Source organism: Rhinolophus hipposideros (genome assembly GCF_964194185.1).
Source record: "Rhinolophus hipposideros genome assembly, chromosome: 16".
NCBI lineage: Eukaryota > Metazoa > Chordata > Mammalia > Chiroptera > Rhinolophidae > Rhinolophus > Rhinolophus hipposideros.
In genome coordinates, this window is record NC_138062.1 from 17265197 (window position 1) to 17287012 (window position 21816).

The following is a 21816-nucleotide window of genomic DNA, read 5'->3' on the forward strand; positions in this document are numbered from 1 at the left end:
GCACGCAGTGCACTTCTCTTTTGGACTTGAAATATAGAGGGTTTTAAACAGAATCATTTCTTTTCTTTGCCAACACAGGGATCAGTCTCAAATAGCTGCCGGCTCTAACAATTACTATTTTGAAAATAGGACTCTGTGTTATGCAGCATAGTGGAAAAAGCTCTGATTGAAGAGCCAAGACCTGTATGTGTCATAAATTCCATTTTTGCATCTATATTGAATAAATTGGTGCCCTTTCATAAAGCAGAAAGTGTTTGAAAAGATGAATACAGTAACAACATTTGACCTTTGAAGGTTCTGAAAACCCAAGATCATAAATCTCAAATACTTAGAGAAAAATATATCTTAGTGAAATTGTTAGAATTGCTCCTTTTGCGGCCTAAAATATACAAAGTAAAAGCACCCTTGTGGTAAAGTATAATAGGCAATAAGTGTTATTTATGATCATTTAAAATGTACTGATTAAGAAGAGCACAGACTCACAGACTCCTGGTTCATACCTAAGCACTTCCACTTAAGGGTTTTCACCTCCCCCGTGCCTCAGTTTTCTCATCTGAAAAATGGAGGTAATACTAATAGCATCTATCTCTTAGTCTTTTGTGAAGATTAAATGAGCAAATGTGTAAAGCCTAGCAAATAGTGTGTGAGGCAGTGTAGTGCTATTACGTAATTACTGTTATTATGATAAGGATGCTGATGATTATCATATTCAAAATATAAATAAAACGTATTTAAACATAAATATGTAAGGTAAAGAGTCATTTAGGAAACACCATCTTTTATCATATTGCCAGTTGGGAGTCTTTCTGCAGTCATTATTAAAATAAACAAAAAATAAAATAAAACAAAACTTTTCCAAAATTCATTACGGTATAAAAATATAAATATTATCATCATCACAGTAATAGTAAGACCAGAATTCAGTGCAGCTAGCATCACTGAGCAGCTATTATCCATCAGGCTTATACTAGAAGATTTACAACAAACACCTAATTTCATCCTTAAAACCGCCGTATGTAATATTTTCTTTTATTATCACTATTTTATGGCTGAATGAACTGAGGCCCAGAAAGAGTAAGTCATCAGCCCACGCTTACGGAATTAGTAAGTGTTGGAACCTGGAAACAAACCCTGGTTCTGATGGTCACAGCTCACAATCTTAACCATAATTTCAGAGACTATTGTTCTAAACAAAGATGCGTTTTTCATTCTAATATTTTTCCTTATAACTTTTTTGAATGATCTGGATTTCTTAGTAAAAATCATTTGGGTATTTTGGAAGATGTAGAATAGAGAAGATTCCTTTCTCCCCCTCAAAATAGGGCGTGTGCGCGGCTTTCCATCTTGCATTATTTTTGAGATGGTATGAGGAAAGCATAAGCCATAACTGAATATAATTTCATATATAGTCTTGCTCTCATTCTTCCACATGGTTTCCTTTTATCTTATTAATTTATTTGTTTTTATTTTATCTTGGATTCCTGGGTCTTGTCAAACTAGCTAAAATAATATTTTATTGATATAGTAACAAATATTAAGAAATGATTAGCTAACACTCATATTCTTTAAGGAAGTCATATTCCTGGTGATCTTCATATAACAGAATTTCTTTCCCGTCACAAGCTCCAAACACATAAAAATCATTATCGATTCCACTTGCTACCCAAGTCAGAGAGGTTCAAGCTAAGATTTCATTTCTCATTTGGTAAACTGATCCATGGAAGAGACTGTAACATAAGTATTGTTGCAGAAGAAATTTTATAATTAAAAAAGTAATAAATCAGGAATTTCTAGAAAAGGCAAGACCAGTTACCAAGAATTCTCCGGCTCTCTGTTCTGGAACCTTTACTACCCACTACCCCGGAGTTCCTGGGGACTCTAGGTGGCCTACATTTTCTCTACAAACATGTTCAAACTTACCCTAAACTAAAACACCTCTCTGTATATTCCCCCACACTCTTCCTTTTTTTTTTTTTTTTTTTTTTTTGCTACCCAGTATCTAAGCACTCAAGTATTCCTTAACCCCTTGGATTATAGCTTTCTGTAAGCACTTATTTTTTGAAAGGCTAGTGACCTCGTAGTCATGAAATCCAGTAATCTTTTCTCATCTTCCCTGATATCTCTGTGGGTCTTGGCAGCACTACTTGTCTCTCTATCTTAAAACTCTCCTCTAATTTGGTTTCTAGGACACTACATTATCTGGTTCCCTGTTATTTATGTTTCCTTAGTGCTTTTTATCTCCCCCTCTCTTTTTAATTTATTCAACACAAAGAGTGGGTTAGAACCTGGGGACATACAGATAAACAAGAAGGTCCCTGTTCCAGGAGTTCAGTCTGAAGGAGAGCTAGATGTGTAAACAGAGCATTATGGTCTCGAGTGAGATGTCTCACGTTAGAGCAGTGATTCCCAAAGTATGATCAGTGGCCAAGCAGTAGCACCATCACCTGGGAACTTGTTAGAAGTTCAACTTTGTGGGCTCCAGCCCAAACCTAGCAAAACAAAAAGCTGAGGTAGCTTCTTTTTATTTTTTTAATTGTGGTAATACAACATAAAATTTAACCATACACTTCTTAACCATTTGAAGTGTACAGTTCAGTAGTGTTAAGCATATTCATATTGTTGTGAAACAGATCTCCACAACCTTTTCATCTTGCAAAACTGAAACTTGAAACCCAGGAAACAACAACTTCCCTTTTCCCACTCTCTCCAGCCCCTGGTAACCACCGTTCCAGTGTCTGTTTCTATGAATTTGACTATTTTAGATAACTCATTATGTGAGATCATACAGTATTTGTCTTTTTGTATGCCTGGCTTGTTTCACATAGCATAATGCCCTCAAGGTTCATCCAGTTGTAGCATGTGACAGAATTTCTTCCCTTTTTAAGGCTGAATAATATTCTGTCACATGTACACACCACATTTTGTTTATCTGCTCATCCACTGATAGACTTTTGTGTTGCTTTCACCTCTTGGTTATTTTTGAACAGTGTTGCTTTGAACATGGATCCTGATATCTCTTTGAGATCCTGATTTCAACTTTTTGGATGTATACTCAGAATTGAGATTGCTGAGTCATATAATGATGTTATTTTTAATTTCTTAAGGAACTTCCATACTGTTTTCAATAGCAATCGCACCATTTTGCATTTCTACCAGCAGTACATAAGGGTCACAATTTCCTCTCATGCTCGTCATGAAGAAACAATAACATTTGTTATTTTCTGTTGTCTTCACAGTCGCCATCTTAAAGGGTGTGAATTTGCTCTTTATCATTTTACCGAAACCTGATTAGCTCTCATTCCCCATATGTCAAGTACTTCCCAAGGTTTTGACGTTGGTAATTTTCTCCAATTTTTCTTTCCTGAGTCTCTCATTTTGAAAGATGGCTCCTGTAAGGATGTTTTCAAATCTTTATTCCAACTATTGCAGTTACTGGTCCAATTCAAAAGTCATTTCCAACTTGCTTCCTTTTTGCACATTCCAATACAGAAAGTTTGGAAGAAAAAACATACTTGATTTATCAGCTTCCCTTGCTATTATTGGTGACCACGTGATACAATTCTAGCCAATGAGATGCAAAAAGTGTCTAGGACAAGTTTACTTTCCTGAGTACAAAGGATAGAATTAGATGATACTACTCCTTTCCCCTCTGCTGAGTGAGAGAAAATAAGAAATAATTATTTAAGCTACTGTTAGACACAGGTTTCTAGGCAACATAAGTCCTGTCACTTTTCCCAAATTCCATACACTTATTTCCGAATGGCTGCTTAGATAATTCCACATGGGTAGCCTATCTGCATGTCAAATTTATCATAACAAAAATCAAATAGATATAAAGAAGACGGTATATTTGTCATCTCGTTATGCTTTCTTAATACATGCAATATTTTACAGAATAAGTATAAAATATTTAAGTGAATTAATAAATTGTGATGTGATTAAACATGGTATAGGAAATAATCTCTAAGAACTTCATTGGAGAAAATAGTATGTGTATGTGTGTGTGTATACACACACACACACACACACACATATACATACATATATATATATATATATATATATATATATATATATATATATATACACACCTTCTGCTCACTTGACTATTTTTATCTTGACGTTATCATTATCAGCATTCAGGGATAGGATCTTATGATAATTTGACAACATGGCTTCGCTCCTCCTGGATGTCAGTTCATCAACACTGAAGTCTCTCATATGCTGTAACTCAGCTAACCTGAGACAGGTACCAAAAAATACTAACATATAATTATCATAGCTATTGTACAGCAAGCTCAGGGAGGCTCATCCAAATTAAAATGAACAATACAAAGGCCACCAAGGTGTTTTAACACCTATACACAGATACACTGATCCCATAAGCAAGGTGCCTTATTTAAGGCAGTTACTCTAGATATCCTCAGAGCCTCCTAACAGTAAACTGCCCCTCTTTCCATTACTGAAGGTCAACTTAAAGAGGAAGTTCCTGACCATATTTACAAGTGTGGTTATCCTCAGTAGTGGACTGAGTGGATCATTGGAAGTCATGATCAAGGTAAACTTATTAATAAAGTTAGAGACTTTCATACTGTTCCTGAGAAACTTCCTACAGTCCAGTGGATTCATCAGCAGCAGACCTAGATTCTGGTCAATGTTTCAATATGAACTTGAGCAAATTATTTAAATAAACTTTCCAACTTTCTAATACAACAAAGGTACAACATAGAAAATATAGTCAATAATGTTGCAACAACCATGTACAGTGCCAGGGGGATACCAGACTAATTAGGGATCATTGCATAAATTATATAACTGTCTAACCACTATTCTATACACCTGAAACAAAGAAATAAAGTGACATAAGATTGTAAGGAAGGTAGAAAAGAATTCTTCATTCACTACCTTAAAGTTCTGCTATAACCAAGTGCAAAGAATCCTATAAAAGCCTTTCATTTGGGGTATTTTAAATGATGTCTTAAAAATCAAATTGGACGATGACTCAGAATTGGAAGAGCGAAAAAGAGAGACAGGGTGATTCGCTGGTCAGTCTGTCAGGTATTAGTATGATCTGAAAGAGAATCGTAAGAAAGAGGGCTCTTTTCTTCTCTTATTCTTTTTCCCGTGTGGCTTCAGAAGATAGGGCCATCGACAGACTGCTGTTTGTAACCCAAGGAAGAAAATGAGAATCAGGTATCAAAATGACTTTACAATGGAAAATGTGGGCATGATTTGCAGTCATCATCTTTTTCAGTTTTTCTCCCCTTCTGGAAAGAAATACTCACCCAGGAAATGAATGCTGGAAGATCAGAATGTAGAGTATCAGATTAATGAAATACAAAACAAACAAACAAAGAAAAATAGAGAAAACAGGTCCTTATTCATGATGTTCACATATTGCAAAGGGAAACATCTCTGGTATACCAACACAGGCTTTGCACCCAGCCACAAATCACCTGACAAGAACATAGATGAGATATATGGTCAACCTTGAGAAGTCTGATATCATGAAACCACTATTCCTTCTCTGGGAAGTATACAAGTATTACTCAGGGAAGAATGTCCTAAGTCCAAGACTAATATCTACAGTAAATGATGATGATACCTGTATTTCTATGGCATTTTTAGTTTCCAAAACACGTGTATAGGTGTTAGCCTATTTTCCTTCTTCCAGTAGTAGACAGAGCAGATAATATGGTCTCCATTGAGAGCTGGGGAAATTGAGACCCAAAAAATATAACTTGTCCAAGGTCGCACAACTAAGTAGCAGATCCGAGATTAGAGCTTCTGGCTCTAAACTTTACGTTCTTTGTCCTCGATGCAGCTTCACACTTGAGAAGGAATTCTTGAGGGGATACGGAGTTGTATCTGTGATCCCAAGTTTGAAAATGTCCTTGCTACAGTTATTTCCAGCACTTTACATACCTGATTTTCCCACAGTGGCATTCAGAAACCCTGGTCTAACATCACTGGTGAGGATTTCAAATGCCTCATATGGTCTATGGCAATTATCCACCTCCCGTTTGGTATTGTCTTTTCTCAGATACATGTTCAGGTTGCAAGTTCAAAGTCAAAGAAACTACAACCAAGGGCAAGCAGCTATTTATTCCACATGTGTGCTGGGAAAAGCAGAATACGGAAGGCAAGAAAACAGAATCTGAAAGACGTGTAGTTCTGCCTTTAAGCCTACACGAACAGAAAAGTTTCTCTTTTCGAAGAGAAGAAAATTTCTCCGAAGATTAACATGGCCCTGAGGATATTTTTGGCTTTTGGGGGGCAACAAATGAACTGGATCCTGGAATTTAAAGTTTAAAGCCTTCCCAAATGTACACATATAGACAAATTTGTGACTATTACTCAGTGTACACATTCATATTTAAAACTGCGTATTTATGTATGTGTGAATACATGAGCGCATGTCTAGTGTTTCTGGTATGTGGCCCCAGTGATTTTGTTGCTCTGAGCTTCATTATGCCTCAACTTAAATTCAGGAATGAAAAGCTGACGCAGAAGCTATGACATATGCTTCAAGTTCCCTGAGTGGGGTGGGGTGGGCTGGGGTTTGAGGTGGATGAGCTCTTGTTTATATTTAAATCCTATACAATTAATATTTTCTTGAGAAACTGCTCTCACACATTCCAAAAACACTATTATGACTATCAGTGCCCTTTTAAAAAACAAACAAAAAAAAAAGCACAACAAAACAAAAAACAAAAGAGCAGTTTAAAAACTATTAGTATATTCTTTAAAATTTTTAAATATCACTATGGGTCCCTTAGCTGATTAAAAAAACCTCTATAGTGCTTATCAAAAACTGCTTTCTCTATCATAATTAAAAACTATTACCCAAGTTTGTGTGAAAGACCAATATCTTTTGAATTCACACACTGAATTCCTTAGGACATGATATGAGGAACAGCTGCCACCACAGCATTTAGCTCCACCCTCAATGAGCACATCTTAAAGCAGCCTGACTGAATGCCATGAAACTTAAGTAACCTGGCTCAGAGCAACATGAAAAGAAAATCTCTGTGATGTGGAAACAGATGTCCCTTAACATTCTTCAGAATATGACATCACCTCTTCCTTGATATACACAACTTTTCTCAGTTAAGTTTAAAAGTAATTCTCACATGAATTTAAATACCAACCCGAACCTAGTTGTAATTACCATTCCATTCAAATGACTCTAAGAAAAGCCTATGTTTCTGAGAATTTCCTTTTGTTCTTTCTGTGCAGAGTATATAAACTTATGGTAATTAAAAGCTATTCCTAGCTGAAGCAGACTAACCTTTTAAATCACTAGTTTCTGCTCCTTTCTGCACAGAAGACATGTTTTGGCAACACATCACATTTCAGCTTTGCAAAACCAAGCAGGAATGGGAAGCCAATGCAAGGCACGTGTCCTCACTACCCACGTCGGTCTGTTTCAGGAATCACCCCATCAGACAGTGTTCACTAAGCTTCCACCTGCTGGGCCAAGAAAGCTACTGAAGAAATGAGAGAAGCTGGCCAGCCAGGTGCCAAAGGACTAAGCCACTGGACAAATGGTCAAAAATTGGGGAATACTTAAAAATAGCAAGAATGAGGTAAATATCCCAGACTCAATGGAAGTTAAGTTAAAGCAGAAATAACTCTCAGTACAGGTAGGTTCCAAGTTAGACTCACAAATCTCAGTTCTCAGATCATTTCATTGGTGTTAGGAGGTAAAAAGATAAGTGCTCCAAGGTCTACCTTGAAGCATGAATTCATTACCCAGTTTACTGATTGTACCAGCATAAGAAGATGCTCCCATTTGTGATAACAGATCCTAGAGTCCCCCCCCAGTTATTTCAAGGAGTTCCCAGGGGCATCACCAAGTATTGCCCATGGTTGACATTCTCCTCTTCTGCTCTGAACAGCTCGGTGATGTTTTCATGTGCTGCCCTCATTCCCTACAGATACCCTAACAGTAGGTCCCTCACTGAAGCCCCTGCCCCTCACCCACTAGCATTCCTCCAGGCTGTCACTTGAACCTAGCAGTTCCCTCCCTTCCGGGTCTACTGACAGCCCTCCTGCATTGAATCAATACTGTGGTTCAAACACTTTGATTCAAATACTCCAGATACTCTGCTCAATTTTTGACTTTCTTCTCAACTTGGAAGAATTCTTTAAATATTATAGAAATTAATCCACAACCACTGACTTGCATATAACTTTCTGTATCTACTTTTTCTTTCTTGTTTATACCATATTTTCCCATGTAAAATGCATAGATTTCCATACAGTCAAATGCCAGCCTTTTCTTCAGTTTTCTTAAGAAAACTTTCCCTGCCCTCCACCTCTAGATTTTACAGCTTTTTCAATGATCTTACAGGAGCTTTAATGTAATTTAGTCTATACATTTATTTCATCCATCTGAGACATGTTTTTATACATGGACAATAAGACTGTAATATTATTTTCTTTCAGATGGATAGTCATTTAACCAGTACTTTTTTATACATAAGTAGCCCATTCTTTACCCACTGAGTCAAAACCATCTAAGCCATAGAGCTAATTATCGTGTATCCTGGAATCTGCTTCAGGATTTGATATTCTGCCACACTATCTGTCCATTCTTATGAACAAACCATACAGATCTGACTGCAGTTGGCTTTATGTTGTTTTGATGCCTGCAAGTCTTACTCATTATTTTTAAATATGTCCTGGGCTATTCTCAGATACTGATTTTTTAAAATAAATTTAAAAATCATTTTATCCAATCCCCAACATCCCTCTTCATAAAAAAAAATACTTTTGATATTTTATTTGGAATTATATTAAATTAATAAATTGAATTTGCGACAAATTCTATTTTATAATAGACTTTTCTTCCAACACAAGTATGTTTTCTCATCTATAAAGATCTTATTTTATATTTTTCAATAAGATTTTATATTTTTCTATGTAATTTACGCTATAATAAAAAGTAGAAGCCATTGATTTTTAAATATATTTATCTTGCAACCAACCAACTTACCAAATTATCATATTTGGTCTTTATCTACTAAAGTCTCTTAGGCTTTCTATATATTTTAATCATATCAATAGATAAATTGTTTTGTTTTTTGCCTTCCAAATTTTATACAATATAATTTTTTCATTGTATTTTCTATAGCCTCCAAGAAAATACTGAATAATAATGATAGTGGTTAATTTGGTGTCTAGTTGAAATGATTTTATAATTTCATTGTTTAGAACATTTATATTATCTTATTAGACTTTTACTTTATTCCTATGATATTATCTATTTTATAGTACATGTGGCAGCTAGATTTATTAAATGTCTCTCTGGCATCCAATGACATAATCAAATGAGTTTTCTCCATTAATAAAATGGATTATGATGATAAATGTACTGATATTGAGCCATTCTTGCTTTCCTGAAATAAACTCTACTTGGGCAGAGCATATTTTCCTTCTTCCACATAGGTACATTCTCTTGAATACTATTTCATTTATAACTTCTGTACCTATGTTTTTCATTGAAATTTGGTAATAGCTTTTTTTAAAAAAAACATTCAAAAGATTTTTGGGATTGAACTTATCTGGCTCTAATGTAGTTTATTTAGATTTTTTCATCATTATGGCCAGGGATATTGTTCATGTACCAATGATTCACAGAAATTTCTAATACTATAGCCACAAAGCGTGCCTGAAAAAGTGACTGCTCCCTACCTAGGCTGTGTTCCTGTGTTAAACTTAACTGCCTAAATTTCTGCTCCCTTATGGTAAGGGACCAGAGAGTGTCCTAAAATTTCTTGGCAGACATCCATCAAACTACATTTATGTAGACATGACTAAATTCTAATCTGTGGACAAAAGGCTCAAACTAGAATCATCCTGCAACAATCCTAACCACTCAGTCTTCTCAATGATATCTCATGATGCTTCAAAATAAAAGTGCTCACTGCTCAAAGACTTACGAGAGTAAAAAAATTAAAAGCCATTCTTGAGTGTTCCGTGGAGGTAGGGCTGAGGAAGAAGAGTCTAGCATTCCATTAGGAAACACAAAGTGGCTTAGGCTTTTCTATGTTTGTGAATAACAATTAATAAAGTTGCCCAGGTTTGAATGGGAAATAGCCTTACCTAACCACTTCCATTTTCATGGGAAAAAAGCAAATTATATCCAGGTATTATTTTTATCTTTAAGCAGGATTATACAATGTTTCTATAGCTTACACATTTGTAGACAGTGAAGGGTGAATATATTGAAACCATAGTTTGGCTGATCTCAGTGCATTAAGGTTGTAGCTGCCTCAGAGTCGAGCAGCTGCTCTGCTATGGCCAAAGAGTTTTGTAGGAAACATATTTAGCTTCATGAGTAAATTCATTTTCATATTTCACTGTCAAAGAGCCAGTCTTTCTCATGTAAACAGCATTATTTTTTTGTGGGAAGTCAGGAGATATTGATGACTCCCCTTTCTTCTTTCGTGGAGGCCAAACAAAAACAAAAACAAAAAAGTAACAAAAGCCCTGAGCAGGTGATACAGAACAAGTATTGTGCCAATGGCAGGAGCACAAAAGGAGGACAGGAATATGAGAAAAGGATAAACAATGTAAAGAGCAGCATAGAGTGTAACGCACTGGATAAGCAAACAACAGACAAGGAGAAATAAAAACAGAGATGGAAATGCAAATATATAGAGAGTAGCATAAATGCTAAAGGGAAGAATTTAAATATGTGGCACTTCGGCTTCTGGTTAAGATGCAAAAAATTACAAAGGGGTGTCACCCCCACTGTAACACTGAGAAGAAGTCAGATACAATACCAAATCATAACTTTTGTTAAACCCACCAGAAAACTGAGGCTGTCAATAAATCAAAATGAAATGAAGTCCAGGGAGTGACAGACCCTTCCTAGAGGAAGAAACACCCATGGCTGGTATTCCTGGCTGAGCAGCAGGAAGACCAGGGTCCTCCCCCAAAACCAGCGGACTTGTAATGACCCTTTAATGAGCACATGTGACCTGGCACTAGAGATTCGGATCCTGAGTAGCCCCAACCACAGCATGAGTTTCACCCATTCCCACAGGATTTTGCATCATGAACAAGGGTACTTTGATGTGCAGCAGGGCTGAGATACACCACTCAGCTGCACAAGGCTTTCTCCAATGCCGCTGGCAGAGGAGTAGGGTTTGATTTGCTCATGCAGTAGGCTGAAGCTTGGGAGACAGAAGGGGGAGAGCTGCAAGTTGAAAAAAAATTGCTCCAGGAATCTAAGGTTGGTTTAACATACAAAAATGAATTAACGGAATTCACTACATTAACAAAATAAGCAAGAAAAACATTTAAGCATCTCAATACATACCCAAAAAATCACTTGACTAAATTGAACACTCTTCACAGTAAAAACTCACAATCAATTAGGGATAGAGGATAATTCCTCAATCTGACAAAAGGCATTTTGAAAAACCTATAGCTAAGATGATAGTAAATGGTGAAATATTACACAATGTTCCCCTAAGTTTGGGAACAAAACCAGGATTTCCACTGTTCCCACTTCCATCAGTAGTAAACTGAAGTTCTGTTATACCAAGCCAGTTCAATAAGGAAAAATAAAATGCACAATGGCTGGAAAGGGAAGCATAAATCTTTCATTACTCATAGATAACATGATTGTGTATTTACAAAACCCTATGGAATCTAAAAAACAAAAATTCCTTTAGAACTAAGATGTGAATTTAAGACTGCGGGATACACAATCAATATACAAAACAAATGCATTTCTACCTATTAGCAAACAAGAGTTGAAAACTGTATTTTTTATAATACTGTGCATGTTAGCATAAAAAAATAAAATAAACCTAGAAATAAGTCTGTTATGACCACACACAAATGATCTGAACACAAATGCTTTGCCAATAAAATTTGAAGATCTAAATAAATGGAATCATATAACTACCATATTTATAGATCAATAGACTCAATATTGTTAAGATGTTCATTCTCTCCAAATTGATCTATAGATTCAAAACAATTGCAATCAAAAACCCAACAGACTTTTTGAAGAAATCGGCAAGCTGTTCTAAAATTTATGTGAGAAGATAAAGGCTCTAGAATAGACAAAATAAAAACAGAAACCTCAGTAAAAAGAAAGAGCTGGCAAAGACAAAGGATTTCAATTAAGTGATTTCAGGACTTACTATAAAGCTATAATAATCATGTTGTTGTCACAAAGCTAAACAAACAGATCAATGGGACAGAACAGAGCATCTAGAAATAGACCCACAAGTATCAGTAGACAATTGATTTTACAATCAAGGGACCAACTAAATTCAGTGGAGAAAAAAGTATTTTTAACAAATGGAGCTGTAATAAATAGGTATCTACATAGGGAAAAATAACTTTGATGCCTACCTTACTTCTATCACAACAATTAATTTGAAATGGATCTTAGACCTAAATGTAAAGGTTAGAATTATAAAGTGTTTTGAAGACAATAAAGAATATTCTAATGGCCTGAGGTGGGAAGATTTGTTAGGGCACAAAAAGCATTAACTATGAATGAAAAATTGATAAACTGCACTTAATCAGAATTAAAAATTTCTAATCAATAAAATACATCCTTAAGGGAATTATAAGGCAAGCTGAGGGCTAACAAACTGATAACAAGTATATTCAACAAGAGCACTCATATCCACAAATATGAAGAATCATAGAAATCAACAAAAAGAAAACCATTTTTTAAAAATAGGCAAAAGACTTGAATAGACACTACATTAGAAAAAAAAAAAAGATAGGTAAATGATCAATAAGCCCAGGGAAAGGTGCTCAACACAATTAATCATCAGGAAAATGCAAATTAAGACCACAATGAGATACCGTGTCATACCCACTAGAATGCTAAATGAAAAAGATTATCAATATCATTACTGCTAGAGTGACTGGAACTCTCATACAGAACTAAGAGAAGGAGAATAAAGTCACACAAGAACTTTGAAGAACAAGTTGACAGTTTCTAGAAAAGTTAAGCATCTGCTTAACTTTTTATGCATCTGCCCTATGAACTAATAACTCCTCAGTGCTTACCCCCTAAAATAAAACCAAATATCTGCGCAAATATTCGTACTCAACTGTTCACAGAAACTTTATTCATTGTTGTCAAAAGTTGGGAGCCATGAAATATCCATTAATGAGAGAATGAATATCCCTATAATAGAATACCATTCAGAAATTAAAAGAAAAAGAGTAACTATTGAGTCACTCAGCAACAAAATGAATGCCAAAAACATTGTTAAGTAAAAGGTACCAGATACAAGAGAGCACATATTATACGATTTCATTCATGTACATTTCAACAAACAAAACAAATCTATGTTGGTATATATGAGAAAGTGGTTGTCTCCAGGTGTGTGGGGTAGCCCTTGACTAGAAGGGGTACAAGGAAATTTTCTGGAATGGTGGCAATGTTGTGTATCTTGCCTTTGGAGAGTTTAAGTGGTCATAGGCCATTGTCAACTCTTGGGATTGAACACTTAAGATCAGTTTGTGTTACTGTATGTAAATTATGCATCATCAAAATATAAATATGTTCATTGTAAATATATACCATTTATCAACAGGGACAAAGAAAGTGAAGTTATTCACAAAGGGTAGTGACGTTCTAGAACTCTGCACTACTTCTAAATGAAATCGGCGACCCCCTTGCAAACTCTGTCACCATAGACAGGATCATTTCAGAAGGCAGAGACCGAGGGTATGCAAAGCCTGAGAGGACATGTATAACACAAGAGAAAAAAAATAAATAAAACAGGGAAAAAAGAGTCCAGGGGACAACAACAAAAGTGTGAACCATAAACTTAACCATTTCATAACAGGAGACAACAGCTGTTTCTTCATGAATAGCTAGCAGTTGGCCACTTCATTATAAAATTTAGTCAGACATTTGCAATTAGTTACACATGGTTAATTTAAGTGCTTAAAGTTTTAGATATGAGTTTTTTTCTATATTTGAATACTGACATATTTCTCAATGAATAAATTTTAAATTCCAAATGAAGAATGCTTTTAAACTATCAGTTGAAGTAAAAAGATCATATTATGGGAGTGAAAATAAGGCAGATCCTTTAAATCATGTATGTAATATAGCGTAGCGTGGAAAAAATAAAGGACCTTTGACTTGGCCTATTTACATTTTCAGAATCCCAATTTCTTCATCTTTAAAATGGGCATCACAGTTCCTCCCTCAGAGAAGTTGTATGAAGCTTAAAGAAGAAACCACACATAACATATTAAACACAGTGTGTGGGCACTTAGTGATCAGTAATCTCATATTTTTTTCCTTACCCACTGCACCATATCTTCTAGACAGAGAGGAAGGCCAGCTCACAGAATCTGTATCTCAACAGGTATAGTTAGACTTCAACTTCCAAGACGTCAAAGTATACTAAATGTAAGTCATTTTCTTTTCCATAGAAAAACATAAAAACTGAACTGGCCACATCTCTGTAGGAAATTATTCTAGAACTAAACTGCCCTGGGCAAATAGCACACACAGCTCAATAAATTTACATCCAATCTTCATAAGGTCACTTTTTCTGAAAGGTACAAATGGGAGGATTGCTAGTAACTAGTAGTAAAAATAATGTCCTAGAACATGTATCCACACCTGAGAAATGTCCAGTGTCTACTGGACATGGTACTCTGCCCTACAAGCTGAACATCTGACAAGTCGGGGATAGATTTACTCCAAGAGCAAATGAAATCGAGCAATGTGTACTCCCGCAAAATACATTAGAAATTCAAATTTCTACCTGGGGCAAAACGATTTTGTGACCTAATCATGTTTGCAGATCGATGGCTGTCCTAAGCTGGGTGTTGCAAGAGCACTTGTTCAGTGCCTTCCAAACGCCAGTTGCGTGGGAAAGAAAGACAACATTTGATGATATTCTTTTCCTTCATAAATTTCTCCTTCCTCTGAGTTTTTTCTGTAACATATAAAAGACTCAGGTCGATTCCCTAGGGCTGAGCAGTGTAAATGATATGCTAAAAACAGTTCTATCCATGCTGTTTCAGTTTCCAGGAGTTTTTAAGTGGAGCACGCAACCAATATATATCCAGAAGATACCAACTTCACTTAGAATTGGGCTCTCGAATCCTAACATTGGGCTTCAATCACAAAGGGTAGTGACGCTTTGAAGGCCCCGTAAAACAGCTGGATATTAGAGTGGCCCATTCTAAGAAAATAATTTCCTCATGGTGAGGAAAATAACAAAAACATCACGTTACTTCTCATAATGATCCTATCCCTCTCATACCCCACCTCCCCATCTGTCAGAGAGGCAGACCTATTGCAATGAATGGGAAGGATGAAGGATGGAGTAGGAGGAAACAACAGTCATTCTGAATCAACAGTTAGACTCCACATTTGTTATAATGATTAATAGCATTTCTGCTAACGTTACTAAATAAGATAATCTTAGGTCCAGTTGTTCAGAGGAATACAAGAACAACAACTAGTTAGAAAATGGCTGCATCAAGGGCACAGATGAAAAGTTATCATTTCTCTTTAAAAATATCTAATATGTATATAAACGAACATGAAATGGAAATGTAACACATTCATTTGACTGGTTAACCTCAAGTAATGATAAACTCAATAGGAAAAAACAAACAAGTTAGTCATCTGACAGTCAACTAACTCCTATTCAGCCAGTAATCAAGAAAGAGCTAATTATCATGTCAGCCTAAGATGATCAATGGTTAATAGGATCAAATATTACAACTAATTTTAAATACATGCATACAATTCACCAATTTTCTAAAACACGTAAATGTTCACAGTCTCATTTCTTAAGCCTTAAAAATATTAGGATCTTAAAATATTAAGTGTTCATAATTATAAACTGTATTTTAAAACTACCTCCTGCCTCCCCTTTCACTACCACCCCTGACCACAAAAAAGAAAACTTAAGAAATGAGAAAAAAAGTGCCAAGATAAAGACTTTTGTCCCTGGGGACTATTAGCATATTAATGAACTGTGTTTCTATTTACACTTCCATCACCAGAGCTAATTGTTAGGTATTTTTAGGAAGAGGTTATTCCTTAATTAACAGCACTTGGTAAATGAAAGCTGGTGGCATTTCTTAAGTTATGTTCAAATTTCACAAGTCTTATTTCACAGCAGGGATTCCAGTTCATCCAACACTTTTATTTAATAACACCTCTGATGAAGGAAGAAAGTCTTTAACAGACCCTAAATAGTTTCCAGAAAAAGAAGCCAATGAAGAGCATAATTAAAGAATAAGCTAGGAGAACTGACTCTGGGTGGTGAACACACAATGGGATTTATTGATGATGTAATACGGAATTGTACACCTGAAATTATGTAATTTCATTAACAATTGTCACCCCAATAAATAAATTTAAAAAAAAAAGAATAAGCTAATTATTTATCCCTAAAGCATTAGCATACATACACATTTCAAATGAGGGAAATTGAAAGGAATATAGAAACACCTTTGGTGGGTAATATTTCTAATGCTAATATTTCTAAGGACTTAACAAACCCAAGAGTTTAGGGGCAACATTTTCAGTGCTGTGGCACAATGTTTCTATAACTGCCTCTCCCATAGTCTCTATCTTGTCTATGCCTTGGGTTTGGAGGGAGGATTTGAGTTTGATCATGAACTTGGAAGAACATGAGACCCGGTAGTCACTGCTTTGCTTCACTGTCATTCTGATTGTTTCTCTGCTTATTACTCCTTTGCACGGTTGTATCAGCTCCTCCCACCATCCATTTGAACCATCTTCTCCCTCCTCCCCGCCAGTCGGGGAGGAGGGAGAAGATTTCTCCTGTTTTCTGTCATTTCCCCTGTTTTCTGTCATTTCTCTCTCTTTTATGGCAGAAGGCAAAAAAATAAAAAAATAAAAAGCCAGGCCTTGAGGCCTTATGCCTAATCTATCAAACCTGGTCCAGATCTCCAATTCCCACTACACTTCTTTTCCACATGGTACCTCAAAAATCAAGGAAAATGGAAAGGCAGAAACCAAACTCCCAAGCAAATACTTCTTAGTGTCCAGTTTTAACCCCAATTTTTTGTTGTAAAATAGTTTTTCATTTTACTTCTCCTTTTCTTCGAAGAAGTCAGAAATAACAAATTTCATACCACTCAAGAAAAAAAAAAGTCAAGAAAGAAAAATACTTTAGTTAATATTCCCTTACTTGAATTTTACGACTTAGGCGGGACTCTGAGGCACCAGCCAAAACAATAACCATAAAAACATGCAGCAACTTATACTTATTAATTAATCTCTAACAGTCTTCTAAATATTTTATACATATTAACTTATTGAATCCTCACAACAATCCCACGAGGTAAATATTATAAATGAAGAAACAGAGGCACTGAGCATTAACTCTCCCAGGGTCACAAAGCCAGTAAACATAACAGGAACCAACAGTCTGCCTTCTTTGCAAACCTGCCAGACCACCCTAACTATTACCATTCCACATATATGCTCTGCATTTCACTGGGCATTTCTTCTGCAATTCTGAAGAAATTAGCTTTTCTGGGACTATGATGAGTGGAAATCTCTTCAATATAAAATATTTTTTTCTATGAAATATCACCACCATCCATCTATGTTATATATTTTGTGGTAAAAAATGGAAAGGAAAGGAAAGCGTCATGAGCAAGACAGAAATGCCTCAGTGAAGCATGGGTAAAGTTCAGTTTTCCCTAGACAAGGCATTGTGGGGTTCTCCAGGTACAGCGGCATCCCGGAACTCCATCCTTAATTCTCTTGAGACATACTGGCCGACCTGCCTTTAATGTATCTCCTGATTTGCCCTTCACTGCTGACCACCAAGTCTCCCGTAGCTCCCCTGCTTTGAAAACACACCAAAATGCATGCTAAAGGGAGACAGTTAAAGGAGAGGGCTCTTTTTAAATCTTCCCTTTCTCGATGCCTATCCTATAACATTCTCTCTACTCCAGAAATGTTAAGAATGGTTGTGAGAGATATTGCCTGGGTACTTAATTGTCTAACCAGGAAGTCTGGTTCAAGTGGAGGAAAAGTCCTATCAGGTAGGAAGACTGAAGAATTCAGGACAAAAGACCACTGAAACTTGACATGACTTTCATCGAAAGAGGCCAATTAAAGCTTTTGCCTCGTGCTTCCAGTTTCCTCCTCTGTTTGCTTTGGTGTCAGGAAACAACTTCAGGAAAAATAGAGGGGATTCCTGTCTAATTAGTATGTAAAGGAACAAATTGTGAAATTAGAGCATGGTGTCAGTCCTGGATTTTAGAGTAATTGCAATACCTAGAAAGTTTTGAACCATCATTTAATCTCTTCCACTTGCTTTCTACCTACAGTATTAGTATTCCTTCAGTAACTTCTTAAAACAACAACAACAAAAATATATGCCAAGAGATCAGGCTAGCCTTCCAGAAAAAGAAAAAAATCTGTTCTGGGAGCTGTTGCTCCTACCCGCTTGCCCATTTGGCACTCAGCCAAATGAATTTGAGGGGGGAAAAATCCTAGCAAACTATAAACATAAGACAAGCATAAACACAATATGAATACCCTCTTGGAAAAATGCCAGGGTCACCAAAAACTCAATGGTTGGGAAAGGCATACCTCCTTTTCCCAAAGGAAAGAAGTACAAGGACTTACGGTGTCATGAGACTTATCCTTGACATCGTAGACTGTAAGTTTTATTTTGGTCTCCTCATAGATGGGATACTCAGATGGGAACGTGACGCCCGTCAAAAACAGTGGGTCTCTTGTTCCCTGTAACAGCACAAGCAGAAAACTTTGATTCAGTAAGGCAGCAAATGCAGCGGGCAGCGGGCAGTGACACATGAGAAAGCAGAAAGTGTGTCTGGGTCTGTTTGTTTTTTCTAGGAAATAGTTCTATTAGAAGAAAGATCTGAGTGACCAAATGATACTCATAGGAACCAACATGGCCCAGGACCCACAAGTCTGATAAAGCTATTGATAGTAAATGGCTCTGCATAATTGTCAGAGCTGCTAAATAGTCTTGAAAAACTATTTTCATTATATGTAGAACCCTTCTTTAGGGTCAGTTGTCAGTTGATTTAGAATATATTTAATAAATATAACCTTTAATGTATGCATATAAACTAAAATTATTGACTGATCGAATTAAAATGAAGCAATTTTCTCATAAAGAACCATTTGGTAAGCGTATGCTGTCCATTTGTTTCCATTCTGTAATGATTCAATTGAAAGCCATGCTCTGATAGTGCCCATTTGTTTAGCTGTGTTTTTTCTCAGATCAATTAGAAAGCTAATAAAAGAAACTAAATATGATAGATTTGGGGCTATGAGATTACTAGCTCAGAATACAGGACACAGGACATTTCAATGTCTCAGAATTCATTTTCAGAGCATTGACAGCCAACATTTAATTTTATATCTATATTTAAATACCTATATTGCTGAATAGAATTAAAATTTTTGCTAGAGCTCTGTAAAGCAGTTGTCTGTGGAAGTTTCTGAAAGCTCAAGTTATTCATTTATTCAGCAAATACTACTGTTTGTTCATCACTGTATTACACTTTGGAACAGGAAGTGAATAAGACAGTCAAAAACAACTGTATATGTTCAAATATAAAATTTGAAGCGTGTCAAAATGTGTAATTTCTTTTACATTTTGGCAATATTTTAAAAAGAATTAAGTTGGAATAATACCTGAAAAAATTTTTTTCATATAAAGAAACCATTTTACAATTTTAGTCAAGTTTTCTTGATATGAATAAGACAATTTTTGTTTGTTCAACTACAGCCTGAACTACAAATTATACCAACATTGGAACCCAGATTTTCCATAGGGCAGACTCAGGGATGTGTGCAAGATCTGGGTCATTCCCATTAGAGAAATGAGTGGAGTTCAGTCTGAATCATTTCTTCCACCAACTGCATCAACACCCAGGGCAGCACTGAGCCCGCAGGGTCTGGGGTAGTTTGTTACAGAGAAACTCATCATTCAAAACAGACAGGGCTCACAGGTCTAAGAAAAGCAGGCACAACCCAGGGAGTTTATTTAGAGTGTACTTTCATTAGTCCCGGATGTTCAAATAAGTATCTCCCATCACCTAACGTTGTGAAATATGTGTGATAAGAACAAAATAATCCAAAGGGGAACATTTCCTCTTTTGAATCTGATCCAACAGAATAACAAGTTTCCTCTCAACATATACTGACCGTTATATTAATAACAATAAGTGTAACTAGGAAATCTTTCATCTGAGGAGTAATGTTTGCACCTTTGGCCTTGAAACATCACAGTTTCTCCAATTAATCACCTACCTTTCTTTGATAAAAGACAGACACACACGGCTGAGAATATAGTTTCCACAGACAGGCTGAAGAATGCAGGAGCAAATGAAAAGGACAAACACAGGGACCACGTTTAAAATTTCGCTGGGTACGTTACGACTTTCCTTTTCTCCCCCAAAGCAATATTCAAACTGTTTCGTTTAAAATTTGTGTATATATTTTTTCTGTATTTGGTACTCTATTCAAAGATTCAAAATGGGATTTTTCCTTTGTATTTACTAAAGAAAAATAAGGTCTTTTATAAAAAAGGCAAGTTCTTCCCCCATTTGTTTATTCTGGGAAATTACCAATGCATATTTAATAATCCATCAGGTATGCCTTCCTAAATGACAGAGGACAGTAACACAGCATAGCCACAGGCCATGAGCTAACTAACTTATTTCAGCTGCTTGCTCAAATTGAGAGAGAGAGAGAGAGAGAGAGAGAGAGAGAGAGAGAGAGAGAGAGAGAGAGAGAGAGAGAGAGAGAGAGAGAGAGAGAGAGAAAGAGTGAGAGACAGACATGCAGGCACACAGCATGCTCACCTCCACAATTTCTGTGCTGGAGTATCTTGTCAGCCCCTGCTCGGTGGGGTGGATTACTGAGATCTGCACCAGAGTATTCAGCTTCCTATCTCGGACAGGAGCCACCAGATCCTTGCACGCTGGCAATGGCAGAGCAAAGAGAAAGAAAAGAAATTGATACCATATCTCAGGGAAAACTTCGGTCCCGGGCTGGAAGTAAGCTGAGCTATCACGCTGAATGAAATCTCCGGAGACTGGGGCTGATTTTACAGAGGAAGTCCCTTGGAAGTACCTTACAGAAATAGGAAGTCACGTGCTAAAGAGCTGAATTGAGAGTTCATTTCCACTGACCACATTTGCAGCTCTTGCAAGTCTCGACTGTCCTGGGATCCCAGCTCTAATGTGTGACTTGGCACACACAGGTCAGGGACTTCAGTGGCTTTAAAGAGTCATTAAGCTCTGGGCTTTAAATCACACTAAGTAAACTGAGTCGGGCCATATCCGGAAACCACGCTGTTTCACATTGACACTGGCTGGATTAGTTCAAGCATTCCAATGCATACTTGCTCCTTACCTAGCTATTCACTAGAGCTGGCTTCCTACAGTCACACACGGGGACACACACTGGAAGACAGAGGACCTCCCTAGCACAGCAGCTCACAAGCCACCGAGAAAGGCAGAGGAGGGGTTAAAAACGACCTCTGTCTGGGATTCCAGCCAAGTCTGGGAGAGAGAAATGTGGAATACAGGTGGGTTAAATTCTCGCCCAGGGGCCACAAAAGTAAGAACTTTCCCTTGAGACACCAGGCTCATATTACAGACTCTCATCACCATACCATATTTACTTGAATATTTTCTCCTCCCACATATCATTGCCACAATTTGGGGAAGAAACAAACAAACAAACAACAACAACTACATATATATAGTCCTTTTCAGCAAGTCCAACTTCTCACTGTGTTTCCACCCTGGCGTTGAAAT

At 36.5% G+C, this 21816-nt stretch overlaps 1 protein-coding gene across 3 annotated transcripts in view; it reads right to left on the reverse strand.

Annotated features, from left to right (window-relative positions):
• Positions 1–21816, reverse strand: part of INPP4B (inositol polyphosphate-4-phosphatase type II B) — a 574953-nt gene that overhangs the window by 250023 nt on the left and 303114 nt on the right. For all 3 annotated transcript variants that reach the window (XM_081077545.1, XM_081077543.1, XM_081077544.1), the window contains exons 6-7: positions 20857–20975; positions 18644–18760 (exon numbers count right to left, since the gene is read on the reverse strand). In XM_081077545.1, the coding sequence (XP_080933671.1) occupies positions 18644–18760; positions 20857–20975 (236 nt within the window). The remainder of the gene's footprint in view (positions 1–18643; positions 18761–20856; positions 20976–21816) is intronic.